Raw genomic sequence first — 14,137 nt, 5'->3', positions numbered from 1 at the left:
GACCATCAAGTTCAACCCTTCTACCTAACCTTCCTATTCTTGATCCAAAAGAAGGCATAAAAACCCTGATTAAGCTACTTCGAATTCTGCCATCTTGGGAAAAAAATTCCTTCTTGACTCCAAGAGGCAATCGGATTTCTCCTTTGATCAAGAAGGTCTAAAATATTAATGTTATTATATTTATATCCCTGTATGTCATGACTTTCTAAGAAAATACCGAGGCCCCTTTTGAAGGTATCTAATGTATTGGATAACACCACCTCCCTTGGAAGTGAATTCCCTACCTTTTATTGTCCTTGTCGGAAATGGGATATATTTGGGGAAAAAGGGAATTCCAGGTGCCGACACACCTTCGTCTAGGGGTTAATAACTTAAATCCACATAGCTCGAATAATCACAAGAAAATACTTCTTTGATAGGAAAATGGAGGGTTTAATGCTGTGATGAAACCTATGAAGGCTAACACAGGGTTACATTGGGAATGAAGTTGTGACTGCAACGATGATGGAAGGATTGTAACTAACTGCAGCAAGGATGGAAAGATTGTGTCTCAACTAATGAGATATAGGGAGTTTGTAGTAGAGGGTGGGATCAAAGGTAAATTTCATTAACATTCCTATTGGTTAATAATATCAAAAGACAATACTAACACTATCACAAAACATACACTTTACAATCCTATGGATAAACTAATCTCAAAAGACAATACATACAATTTACAACCCTATAGATACAATCCTAGGGATACAACATCAAAAGACCATACTAACACTATCACACATTTACAATCAGACCATACAGACAATGTAATACATGAATTACCCTTTGATGTGGGCTTTGGGGTAGGGCTACATTTGCACTTAAATAATTCTCCTCCTGTCCTTTCTGTGAGGATGTCAATTCAACTGGCCAAATGTTGCTTAGTTAGGTCAGATCACTTCAACTCCTTTTACACCCATAATGACTGGAATTTATATTTTTAATATAATTATGTTGTACTGCTCCCTAAGGTGTCTGACATAGTCTGCATGCTACCTCCACAGTCCTCACTGTAAAGAATCCCTTCCTTTGTTGTCTATGAAACCTGCGCTCTTCCAGTCTGAGAGGGTGACCTCTTGTTCTTTGTATATTTCTGTTAATGAACAGGTCACTGAAGAGCTCTTTATATTGGCCCTGCATATATTCATATAATGTTATCATATCCCCTCTGAGACGCTGTTTTTCTATGTTTCTATATAATTTTAACTTTTTTAGTCTCTCTTCATAATTATAGTATCTCCCAATCCCCTTATTAATTTCGTAGCCTCCTTTGCACTTTTTCTAATTCCATAATGTCCTTTTTAAGGACCGGTGCCCAGAATAGTACCGCATATTCAAGGTGAGGTCTTACCAATGACCTTTAGAGAGGAAAGATAATATCCTCCTCCCTTGAATCAATACCTCTTTTTCTTCTCATTGGTAGTTTCCCCCAAGGATATTCCATTTAAAGAATAAGTTGCATTTTTATTATTTTTACCATAGCATAACTTTGCATTTCTCAATATTGAACCTCATCTGCCACTTGCACGCCCAGTCCCCAACTCTGGCTAAATCTTCCTGCAAAGAAGAAACTAATCAAGATTAGTCTGAATTACCCGGCCTAATTTTGTGTCATCAGCAAAAACTGTGACGTGGCTCTCAATGCAGCTTGGGAGATCATTTATAAATAAATTTAAAAAGAAGAGGACCCAGGACAGACTCTGATTGGTGAACAATCAGCTTTGGTTGAGCTAAGAAATCTGGATAATGTGGTTGTAAAACCAAGTGATAAAGGGGGCAATATTGTCCTCATGGAAAAGTCTGATTATGTTTCTTTGGTTAAGAATCTGCTGGATGATTCTGATACATATACTGTCTTGCCCAATAATCCTACCGCCGATTTTCTGCAGGAGTTAAGGGGTATCCTAGATGATGCTATGTCAATGAGATTGATTTCTACTGATGAATATAAGTTCATTTTAAATTTATCACCTACTTTGGCCACATTTTTTGCACTCCCAAAAGCGCATAAGAACACTTTTCTGATGAAAGGGAGGCCCATTGTCTCGGGGAATGATAGCCTGACACAAGGGGCCAGTATTTATGTTGACAAGATCCTTTCTTCTTTTGTGAACACTTTACCCTCATTTTTACGGGATATCAAAGATACGGTGAAGAAAATTAACGATATCACGGTCACTAACACCACACTTTTGGCAACTCTTGATGTCGAATCTTTGTATACTAATATCCAGCACGATTTAGGGATTTAAGCAGTGAAGTTATTTGAACACTAGAAGTATTATTTTTAGGGAACATAATTCTTTTGTCCTCACATTACTACGGTTTGTACTCGCGCACAATTTTTTCTTGTTTGACTCCACTTTGACTGCTGGGGTCCATGGGGAGCACATGTGCGCTCACTTATGCTATTTTATTTTTGGGGTGGTGGGAGCACATTTTTAATGAGGATTTATTATTTTACACTAGTCACATTTTATTCTGGGGGCGGTACATTGATGACATTTTGATTTTTTGGGGGATGGGGATCCGGCACTTTTTTTGAATTTTGTTGATATTCTCAATAATACTACCATCGGGATGAAGTTCACGCATGAACTTCAGACGAGAAAGATCAATTTCCTTGACCTGACTATTTATATAGATGACGGTCTGAAAATACAGACTGATATCTATAGAAAACCCACTTCTACCAATAATCAGCTCCACTGGACCAGTTGTCATCCAGAACTACTACGAAGAGGAATACCTGTAGGACAATACCTCAGAGCACAGAGAAACTGCTCTGAGGAATACACTTTCCAAAAGGAATGTGAGAATTTAAAGTCTAGATTTATGGCTAAGGCACACCCCAGCAACTGTCTAAAGAAAGTGTTTAGAAGGGCAAGGAATACCAGCAGAAATCGGACACTCCATGAAGACAAGGTAGAAAATGGTTCCCCACAAGTGATACGGTACATTGGAACTTATGACTGCTACTCTACTGAGGTGTCAATTTTTAAGAGGCACTGGAGATTACTGACCATGGATCCAGACCTAAAAGATGTAATCGGCAATAGACCAATGATTACATACAGACGTGGCCCTAATCTTAAAGACATGCTTGTACATAGTCATTTTATGACTGATAAAAAAGAGAAAGGAACGTGGCTGAAATTCCAACTAGTTGGCTCACATTTATGTGGGAATTCTAGTTTTGCAAATATCTACCTACTGTAAAAACAAAACAAAGTTAGACAATTTATAAATTGTAAAAGTAGGGAATTGTATATGCTGCTAAATGTAGCTGTGATAAATTGTACATAGGGAAAACCATCCAGGAGTTCCGTAGACGTATATCCCAACATTTGGGCACTATTAGGAGGAAAGAAGAAACATCTTTGGCCCGTCATGTTAATTTTTTCCATGGTGGAGATCTAGAGTCTCTGAGGTTTTGGGGTATCTCCCAACTTAAACTTGGTCCACAAAAAGGGAATCTGGATCGATTACTATTAAAAGAGGAAGCCAAGTGGATCTATAGACTCAAAAGTCTGAGTCCTCTAGGTTTAAATGAAGGTTTTTCCTTTTCAGCCTATTTGTAGATTCTAAATAATAGGACTCTCTTTGATTTGTAATATTGATTATTTGATAATGATTTACTTACTTTATAGGAAGGTATGACTATATTATGGAAACTTATATTGTGATAGGGATATTTGGGAAGGGAATTATTCAATTGTGATGAGTATAACTGTGTATGGCGAATATGCTAAAATGATGCAAATTTGCACTGGTGTTTTTGGATATGGTGCCTTGAGGGTTTTGGTGTTTGAACCCTGGACCCTGGTGTTGTAGGGCAATGGTATAAGCCACTGAGCCACTGTGCAGCCCTGCAATTTGAATCAGGTGTAATGTGAATAATAAGAATTACAATGGGTAGGAGATCTAGTAATAGGAGTGGTTCTGACCCGAAAGGAACATCAGTGATTAGTGAGAGTAGCTGTCAGTCAATTTCTTTGACTGTTCACTTTGGGAATTGGAGAGAACCACTGCCCATCAGGTGTATGGAATTCTATTGGACTATGTGGGTGATGTCATGCTTAGTTACCTTTAAAGCAATTGGCTGGGTTTGGCAACACATCTAATATATCAGCAACCATTGGATATGATTGTTCCATCCCCTAATCCGTGATGTCATTAACAAAGGAGAGGCCAAACAGTCTCCATTTTGGAAGCCATTAGCCCAGACCTCGGATGAAGCTCTGAGGAGCGAAACATGTCAGGGGGGCTATTTGTCTGAGTTTTTAATAAGCCTGTGTCACTGGTCATAATTCAATTATTTCTGTTGTTAGGACTGCAGCCATCAACAGTATATATGATTTGATATTATTAGTGTTATACGACTGTGGGCATATGTCCTCATGTTACAGTGACGTATACCTTTCATGGTAGGACTGGTGACACTGGTGTTTTTAAACATCTTTTTTTTTGGGGTTATACCTTTTAACAAACACGTTAATAAAAGTTATGTTTTAGGGTGGGGTAATAATAAGGGTATTTTTGATCCCGGGAACTTGGGAAATAGTGACCATAACATGGTTTCATTTGAGATTAATTCCAAAAAGCAAATGGGTAACTGCTCTACCAAAACACTTAATTTCAGAGGGGCAAACTTTGACAGGCTAAGGTCTTCCATGGAATATATCGACTTGGATGGATTTTTCTCTGGGTTAAACACAGAGGATAAATGGAATATCTTTAAGCACACATTGCAAAGTTACACATCCCAATATATACCTATGGGAAACAAATACAAAAGAAACAAATCAAAACCAATGTGGCTTACCTGGAAAGTAAAACAGGAAATAATGAATAAACAATTGGCATTTAAGCATAAAAGCGAGGGGACGGAAGTATCATTTATGACATACAAAGATCCCAACAAAGCCTGCAAAAGGGAGATTAAAATGGCTAAACTAGAAAATGAGAAACTTATTGCCAAGGAAAGTAAAACCAATCCCAAGAAACTTTTTTAAGTATGTAAATGGAAAAAAGTTAAAGGTATAGAATGTTGGTATGTTATTATCTGAAACTGGAAATTTGGTTAGTGAGGACAGAGAGAAAGCTGACATCTTAAATGCTTTTTTTTCCCTTCTGTTTATACCAAGGAAGAGCCAATGACGGAGCCCCTGCTGGCTTATTTTATGAACCGTTGCATCAAACATGGGATTGCCTGACACAAGAAAAAGTGCTCAAGCAATTAAATACTGTTAAGGTAGACAAGGCCCCTGGACCGGATGGTATACACCCAAGAGTACTGAAGGAGCTAAGCCTAACTCTGGCCCAACCATTATTACTAATCGTTAGGGATTCTTTCAGCTCGGGCATAGTTCCATTAGATTGGCGCAAGGCAGATGTTGTGCCCATATTTAAAAAGGGATCAAAATCTCAACCGGGCAATTACAGGCCAGTAAGCTTAACATCGGTAGTGGAGAAATTATTTGAAGGGTTGCTAAAGGTATACATTCAAGATCATATCTTGATCCATAATCCAATTAGTAGAAGTCAACATGGATTTGTAAAAGACCGGTCGTGTCAAACTAACCTGTTAGCATTCTATGAAGAAGTTAGTAAAAATATAGACCTGGGGTGGCTGTAGATGTGATTTATCTGGACTTTGCTAAGGCATTTGATAGAATTCAGCATAAAAGGCTACTCTATAAATTAACAGAAATAGGCTTAGGGGCAAATGTCTGTATGTGGATCCGAAATTGGCTAAAAGATAGTTGTTGTGAATGGATGTTTCTCAGCCTGTACGCAGGTATTAAGTGGAGTGCCTAAGGGGTCTGTCCTCGGTCCTCTTCTTTTTAAATTTATTTATAAATTATCTCCCAAGCTGCATTGAGAGCCATGTCACAGTTTTTGCTGAGTTTGGGACTGGGTGTGCAAGTGGCAGATGACGTTCAATACAGAGAAATGCAAAGTTATGCATTATGGTAAAAATAATAAAAATGCAACTTATTCTTTAAATGGAATATCCTAGGGGGAAACTAACAATGAGAAGGATTTAGGAATAACGGCTGACAACAGACTTGACAACAGAGCGCAATGCCAGCAAGCAGCTGCGAGGGCCAAAAAGGTTTTGGCATGCATAAAAAGAGGTATTGATTCAAGGGAGGAGGATATTATCTTGCCTCTTTACAGGTCATTGGTAAGACCTCACCTTGAATATGTGGTACAATTCTGGGCACTGGTCCTTAAAAAAGGACATTATGGAATTAGAAAAAGTGCAAAGGAGGGCTACGAAATTAATAAGGGGATTGGGAGATACTAGTTCTGAAGAGAGACTAAAAAAGTTAAAATTATATACGCTAGAAAAACGGCGTTTCAGAGGGGATATAATAACATTATATTCGCCTTGCGTATATTTATATAAAGAGCTCTTCAGTGACCTGTTCATTAACAGAAATATACAAAGAACAAGAGGTCACCCTCTGAGACTGGAAGAGCGCAGGTTTCATAGACAAAGGAAGGGATTCTTTACAGTGAGGACAATAAAAGGTATGAAATTCACTTCCATGGGAGGTGGTGTTATCCAATACATTAGATACCTTCAAAGGGGCCTCGATATTTTCTTAGAAAGGAATGACATACAGGAATATAAATAGAATAACATTAATATTATAGAGCTTCTTGATCCAAGGATAAATCCGATTGCCTCTTGGAGTCAAGAAGGAATTTCTTTTTTTGCTTTCTTTTGGATCAAGAATAGGAAGGTTAGGTAGAAGGGTTGAACTTGATGGACTTAGGTCTTTTTTCAACCTTACAAACTACGTAACCCCATCAACCACAACTGTCCCTAAATTAACCCTAAACACCCCGTTAACTATAACGGCCCCTAAATTAACCCTAAACACCCCATTAACTATAACTGCCCCTAAAATAACCCTGAAGACCCCATCAACCACAACTGCCCCTAAATTAACCCCCGCCTCCCCTAACTTTCAGCAGCCCAAATATTAATTTTATACTCAGTTAGGAGTGTCACAGCCATGTGGACAGCACAGGAAATGGGCGGAGCCAATCAGCCATTTGGCCCGGCCTTTTTCATCCTCCCTGTCCCTCCCTACAGTCACTGCTGATTGGCCCCACCCCTTTTTTACTCCGGCAGTGATTGTAGGGAGGGACTGGTAAGTAGGAGCTGCTGCTGTGACTCACAAACTGATTATAAAACGAGGGGTATTTTTCAGAGCATTTTCTCTGAAAAAAACCCTCATTTTATAATCGATAAAAATCGATTCAACTAATCGATAATATAATTCGTTGGCAACAATTTTCATTATCGATTATCAATTTTATCGATTAGTTGTTGCAGCCCTAGTTAATAGCCTCCTAAACTTAAATGGTGTTGCTGAAATGTTCAGCCATGAAAGTCAATAGAGCCCAGTTTTCTGGGGAGTGTTTCGCTGTGGCATATACCAAGAGCTGTAAATTCATACCTAATATAGAATGTGTGGATAAAAACACACAAATACTGCTGCAAAGTATGATAAAGGCTGGTGGTAATAGCTGGAGTGGCTGGAGTTAATATATTAGCATTTGAAATGCCCTTGGGTGTCTAGTTTTCAAAAGTAGCGTATTTGCTCGATTTATAAGACGACCCCCCAAAATCTGAATATTAATTTAGGAAAAAAAGAAAGCCTGAATATAAGACGACCCTATAGGAAAAAAGTTTTACCAGTAAATGTTAATTCATGTAAACTATTACATTTTTTAATAAAAGCTATGATTGAGAAAAATATTTTTTTGTTTTTATTTCCTTGTATTTTCCAACCTGCCCCCCAGTTACACACATCTGCCCCCAGGCTTGCCACTCCAATATGGCACTGTGGCCCAGGATATGCCTTTTAACCCTCTATATGCCAGAGTGCTCTGTGAAATGCCTTTTAACCCCCTTAATGCCACTCTGCCTCCTGAAATGCCTTATACCTCCCTATATGCCACTCTGCCCCATAATATGCCTTTTAACCCCCTAAATGCCAGAGTGGCATATAGGGGTATAAGGCATTTCTGGAGGCAGAGTGCTCTATACAATGCCTTTTAACCCCCTAAATGCCACTCTGCCTCCAGAAATGCCTTTTAACCCTCTAAACGCCACTCTGCCTCCTGAAATGCCTTATACCTCCCTATATGCCACTCTGCCCCATAATATGCCTTTTAACCCCCTAAATGCCAGGATATAGGGATATAAGGCATTTCTGGAGGCAGAGTGGCACATAGGGGGTTAAAAGGCATATCATGGGGCAGAGTGGCATATAGGGAGGTATAAGGCATTTCAGGAGGCAGAGTGGCGTTAAGGGGGGTTAAAAGGCATTTCACAGAGCACTCTGCCTCCAGAAATGCCCTATGCCCCCATTTAACAACACACACACTTACCGGTGCTTCCAATTTCCTGTTGTTTTCCAGGGGCAGCGGGTTGACGTCTACGCGATTCGCTGCAGCCGGAAGGAGGTGGAGTTGGCAGCGGGGGTTTGTCTGCGTCCATCGCGCAGACCTTCCCCGGCTGTCAGAGATCAGAGTTCCCCGCACCAGTGCGGCATCGGCGCAGGGAACTCTGATCTCTGACAGTCGGGGAAGGTCTGCGCGATGGACGCAGACAACCCCCGCTGCTAGCCACACCTCCTTCCGGCTACAGCGTAAGTTGTCTATGCGGATCGCGTAGACGTCAACCCGCTGCCCCGGCAATACAGCAGGAAATTGGAAGCACCGGTAGGTGTTTGTGGGGGGAAGTGTTAAATGGGGGGGGAGACAGAAGGATCCAGGTCCCCTGCAGCGGTGCGGGGGATCTTGATCTTAGTCTCATAGTCAGACCTCTATTTGAGGTCTGATTATAAGACGACCCCGATTAGAAGACGAGGGGTATTTTTCAGAGCATTTGCTCTGAAAAAACCTAGTCTTATAATCGAGCAAATACGGTATATGGGTAAATTGCAGTGGCTAGCTTCAAAGATGTCCCAAATAGCACATGGGGGCCGAATTACGAGATTTGGAAAAAATGAAATAGCAAAACACTACTTGTAGTTATTTCTAAAATAGTAGAATCTATTTAGCAGGTTTTTTTTAATTAGCTTTCATAGATGAGTAAAAGATTTTTCATATAAAAGTCAGAACAAGTCATTTTTTGAAAAAAATGTTTCACTATATTCTATGCTTCATTTCTTTTTTTTTTCCTCCCTATTCAACATGACTATGTTTCTGACTAAGCAGAAGTGTTAAGAAAGACTCTGTGTCTGTATACTAAATGAGAGAATGCTCTAGCAAGGTGTCAAAAACACAAAAATTGTTCTGGTCTTTTAGGTGTAAAATAGCACTGCTGTTAAAATAGCAGAACAGTGGCATCTATGGACAAAAGTATTGGGACACTTGACCGTTAGTGTATTTTGGATAGGAGATTGTTATCCACATGCTGTTTGGCTATAGATGCTGTATTCTTCGGCTAACTATTAACTATGTTTTTTCCCCATTGTTTATTTAGTATTGTTCTGCATTTTAATCTTTCTCTGCCCTTCATCAGATCAGGTTCACTGTCATTTTCAGAAGTATGAAGTGGAGTACCTACAGTTTGCCTTCCGCTGGATGAACAACCTTCTTATGAGGGAGCTGCCCTTGCGCTGTACTATTAGACTATGGGACACATACCAGGTACACAGTTGTTTTATACACATAGAAAAATATCATTTTTTTGATCCACTCTGGGTTACATTCATGTATTTTCTCCCTGCAGTAGAAGCAGCATTCACTGAAAAATTCAGTACCTCCTGATATCAAGCAGCCAGATGCTATGGTTATCTTTCTGATATTTACATGTCTGTAGTGCATTTTCCTCTTGTAGGTGGGCAGATCATAGAGCGCCCAGTGATGCCAATCAATCATGCATCATCAAACGAGATACAAACCTAAAACAAAACATAGAGGGTGATTTTTAAACATTCCTTCTGGTTTTGCTGTCACTTGTAAATCAATTTGAATAATTCCTGTTTCCTATGCTGCCCCTGATTCCTTTAACCCCTTAACGTCAGTACAGAAAATTTTTACAGGAATTTTATACTCACCGTAAATTATGTTTTCCTTAATATAGTGGCAGTACAGATGGGTGTTGTTCTTCCTTAGGGACAAGGATCTGAAATACAAACCCTCCCCCTTCCCTAATTCCTCCTCCTTACCCAAAAGAGCACACTGGACCAAACACAGCCAGTAAGTACCAAGAATACAATTATGCTTGCAAAATATCTTTAATAGTAGACAACATAAGGGAGGGAAACATGTACTGCCACTATATTAAGGAAAAAAGAATTTACGGTGAGTATAAAATTCCTGTTTTGCCTGGCATGTAGTGGCAGTACAGATGGGCTATAGCAAGATAACCAATGGCAGGGGAATACTTAAGAGGCCACTGACTGGTGAATCCTGCGCCAGGAAAACGCCACAGAGGAGGAGAAGATATCTAGTCAGTAATGCTGGACAAATGTATCGAAGGAAGACCGGGTAGCTGCCTTACATATATTTCTTCAGGAGACATAGCTCTTGTGGGATGAGATTACTTGCCTGCTGCTTGAGTGAGCTAGTCGAATGTTCTCTGTAAGCCATCTCGAGATGGCCTGCTTGATGTGAAGATCTCTGTTGATATATGATATTGTGGTAGCGTAGACGGATTGGATTCTTACAGCCTTCCCTTTAGTCAAGGACTGAACTACTTGAGGGCCAGAAAGACCTCTTTCAGTTCTCGATAATTTGAAGACTGGGTAAGATTGTTAGTGACCACTTGCCCTGCCTAAAGAGGTAACCAAAATGCGCTCCCCAGTCTATTTTAGAGGCATCTGTGGTCAGAGTGTTCCACTGACGTTGAAAGCAAAGACCCTTGCTGAGATGATCTGTCCTCTTCTGCCAGTTCAATTGGGCTTGGACACTGAAGTTGATGTCCGGATCTTCTTCTTTCTGGGACAAATGCCTAAGGATGTCTCATTGAAGTGGCCTTATATGTGCCTTGGAGCAGCTTACTGCAGGGATACAAGTCGTCAGAATGCCCAAGATGCCCATTGCTTTTCTAAAGGACCAGGTAGGGTTTCATTGCAAAGCTGACACAACCCTTCTTACTTTTCTGATCTTTGATCATTTAATAAAGAGCCATAAGGAGGTGGAGTCCACTATCAGCCCCAAGAACTGCATACTTAGAAAGAAATAAGGTTGGACTTTTCAGTTTATGATCAAGACATGTCTGTATGAACCATTGCAGCCGACCACCAATTCCATCAGAATTAGCCTAGGCTCTTGATTCTTAGGTTGTTACTGAAACATTTTGTCCTGCCTAGTCTACAAAAATTCTGCGCCTTATAAAAATGTTGAAAAGGCCTGGTGTTTTATATGAGCACCTCCTGTTCCATCTGGTCTTCTTATTCTGGGGAAGCACACTCTTGCATTAGACATGTGCTTGATGAGCTCTGCCACCGGAAACAATGCCGTCTTATGAGAACGAAGGCCGGAGCTGAAATGGCTTTGATGAGCCAGTCGTCCAGGTATGGGATGATACTGATACCTTATTCTCTGAAAGTTGAGAGAGCCAAACTGGAAAAGGAGAACTCTCGCCCCGCCCCTAATAGCAAACCTGAGGAATTTACTGGATGCGACTGCAATGGGCACATGGACATAATCATCCTTCAGGTCCATGGTCACCATGTAATCTCCTTGTTCAGGAGTTGGATGACTGTGAGGATAGATTCCATTCTAAAATGCTTGTATAGAATACAGGCCTAGACCATCTTTAAACTGGACTGAAGGATCCAACTGGTTCGCGACCAGCAACAGCCTGGAGTAAACACTCTGAAAACTCCCGACTTGGGGACAATGCATTTATTGCCTCAAATTATTTCCGTCTGCAATGATCTTTAGGATCCAATTGTCTAAACAGCTTATGCCTTACAAATGTTAAATCAAACAAGTCCGACTTAGATGCTGAGTTTGCCGTATACGATCGCAGCCAAAAAGCTCTCCTGATGACACATATTTTGGGTTGAGAGATTCAGCATTTCTTTGGCAGATACAACAAAAAGCAATTAGAAAGATAATTCTGTATCTTCCCATCCAAGTGCTAACCAAGCCCAACCCTGCTTGACTTCTGAGATGAGATCAGGTGCATACAGGGTGGTATGGCCGTAGGCTCTAATGCGTGTTACCAGATGTCTAGAGCTCTAGCCACTGAAGCGCTAGACAGTGCTACTTGCACTGGAATCCTGAAAATTGGAACATACGTCTACAGGGTGTCTTTGCCCTCTTATCCATCGGGCTTTAAGACCAGACACTACTCCAATAGAGATGGATGTTCTCTTTGAAAGCTGAGCAATCTGAACATATACCTTTGTTCCCATTTCTCTTCACCTTAAAGCTAAACCCTTAAAATGCTCAGAAATAGAGGTTCTCACACCCAGATCGTCTATTCCTTATGCATGCGATCCTGTAGCTTAGGCAACATGAAAAATCATTTGGATGGTTCTCATGGACTACCTCTTGTAACTGCCTGGAGAGTTCTTTATAAAATTTCCCAGGTATTCCCAGGTGGAAATTAACAAGGCCCAAGCCTGCTTAGCTACCGAAATCAGAGAAGATCAGGCGCATGAAGGGTGTTATGGCCATAGTCTAACTCCCTGGAAATCTCCCCCGAGGACAACCGATTCAGGAACCAACATGAATGAGACTTATCAAACTTGGGCTCCAAAGCATAAACAGACGCAGTCTTGAATGGTTAAAAGGTATGTGCAAGGTTGTCTAGAAGCCAGCGCCCAAAAACGGCATGTCCTGTTTTCTTTAGCAAATGTTATTACCTCACTCTGCTCACCACCCGGGGAGCAATCGGAGGAGGGATCCCCCTGGACAAAACGCATGTGCCCCCACCAAACTACACGTCTGTCCCTGACAAGGAAGAACTGGCTGTGTTTGGTCTGGTGTGCTCTTATGGGTAATGAGGAGGAGGAGTTAGGGAAGGGGGAGGGTTTTAACTCTTTGTATTTCAGATCCTTGTCCTAAAGAAGAACAATACCCATCTGTACTGCCTCTATATGTCAGGAAAAAATTACTACCACAAAGTCTGTGGCAAAGATTGGTAGAATCTCATGCATGGAAAGGGTTAACATACTACTGACTTAACTGACTTGTTTGAAAGGGTACAAAAGGTAAAACACAGCCTGGTCCTTAAGGGGTTAATTTGGAGGAGTTATCTGGCAACTTTTCTTTAGAAGAAAAAATGCCACATAACTAGTAATTTTTCTTTATTGCAGTCCTTAGTCCAGTTGCCAGATCTCCCACAAGTTACATAGTTACATAGTTCATAAGGTTGAAAAAAGACCTAAGTCCATCAAGTTCAACCCTTCTACCTAACCTTCCTATTCTTGATCCAAAAGAAGGCATAAAAACCCTGATTAAGCTACTTCGAATTCTGCCATCTTGGGAAAAAAATTCCTTCTTGACTCCAAGAGGCAATCGGATTTCTCCTTGGATCAAGAAGGTCTAAAATATTAATGTTATTCTATTTATATCCCTGTATGTCATGACTTTCTAAGAAAATATCGAGGCCCCTTTTGAAGGTATCTAATGTATTGGATAACACCACCTCCTTTGGAAGTAAATTCCCTACCTTGTATTGTCCTCACTGTAAAGAATCCCTTCCTTTGTTGTCTATGAAACCTGCGCTCTTCCAGTCTCAGAGGGTGACCTCTTGTTCTTTGTATATTTCTGTTAAAAAAACAGGTCACTGAAGAGCTCTTTATATTGGCCCTGCATATATTTATATTGACCCTGATTATAAGACAATCCCCCAAAATCTAAATATTAATTTAGGAAAAAAACAAAAAGCCTGAATATAAGACTACCTTATAGGAAAAAAAGTTTTACTAGTAAATATGAATTCATGTAAACAATTTTTTCATATTTAATAAAAGCTATGATTGAGAAAAATATATATTTTTTTATTTCCTTTTATTTGCCAACCTGCCCCCCCCAGTTATGCACACCTGCCCCCAGGGTTGCCACTCTGCCCCCAGAAATGCCTTATACCCCCGATTTGCCACTC

General features: G+C 40.3%; 1 protein-coding gene across 4 annotated transcripts in view; it reads left to right on the top strand.

The window, feature by feature from the left end:
- TBC1D22B (TBC1 domain family member 22B) overlaps window positions 1-14,137 on the top strand; it is a 157,116-nt gene that overhangs the window by 99,191 nt on the left and 43,788 nt on the right. For all 4 annotated transcript variants that reach the window (XM_053454256.1, XM_053454259.1, XM_053454255.1 and 1 more), the window contains one exon: window positions 9,593-9,720. In XM_053454256.1, coding sequence (XP_053310231.1) covers window positions 9,593-9,720 — 128 coding nt within the window. The remainder of the gene's footprint in view (window positions 1-9,592; window positions 9,721-14,137) is intronic.

This window comes from Spea bombifrons, chromosome 2, assembly GCF_027358695.1.
Source record: "Spea bombifrons isolate aSpeBom1 chromosome 2, aSpeBom1.2.pri, whole genome shotgun sequence".
In the NCBI taxonomy this organism is placed as follows: Eukaryota; Metazoa; Chordata; class Amphibia; order Anura; family Pelobatidae; genus Spea; species Spea bombifrons.
The sequence above is the reverse complement of the archived record's forward strand: the minus strand, read 5'-3'. Positions and strand labels throughout refer to the sequence as shown.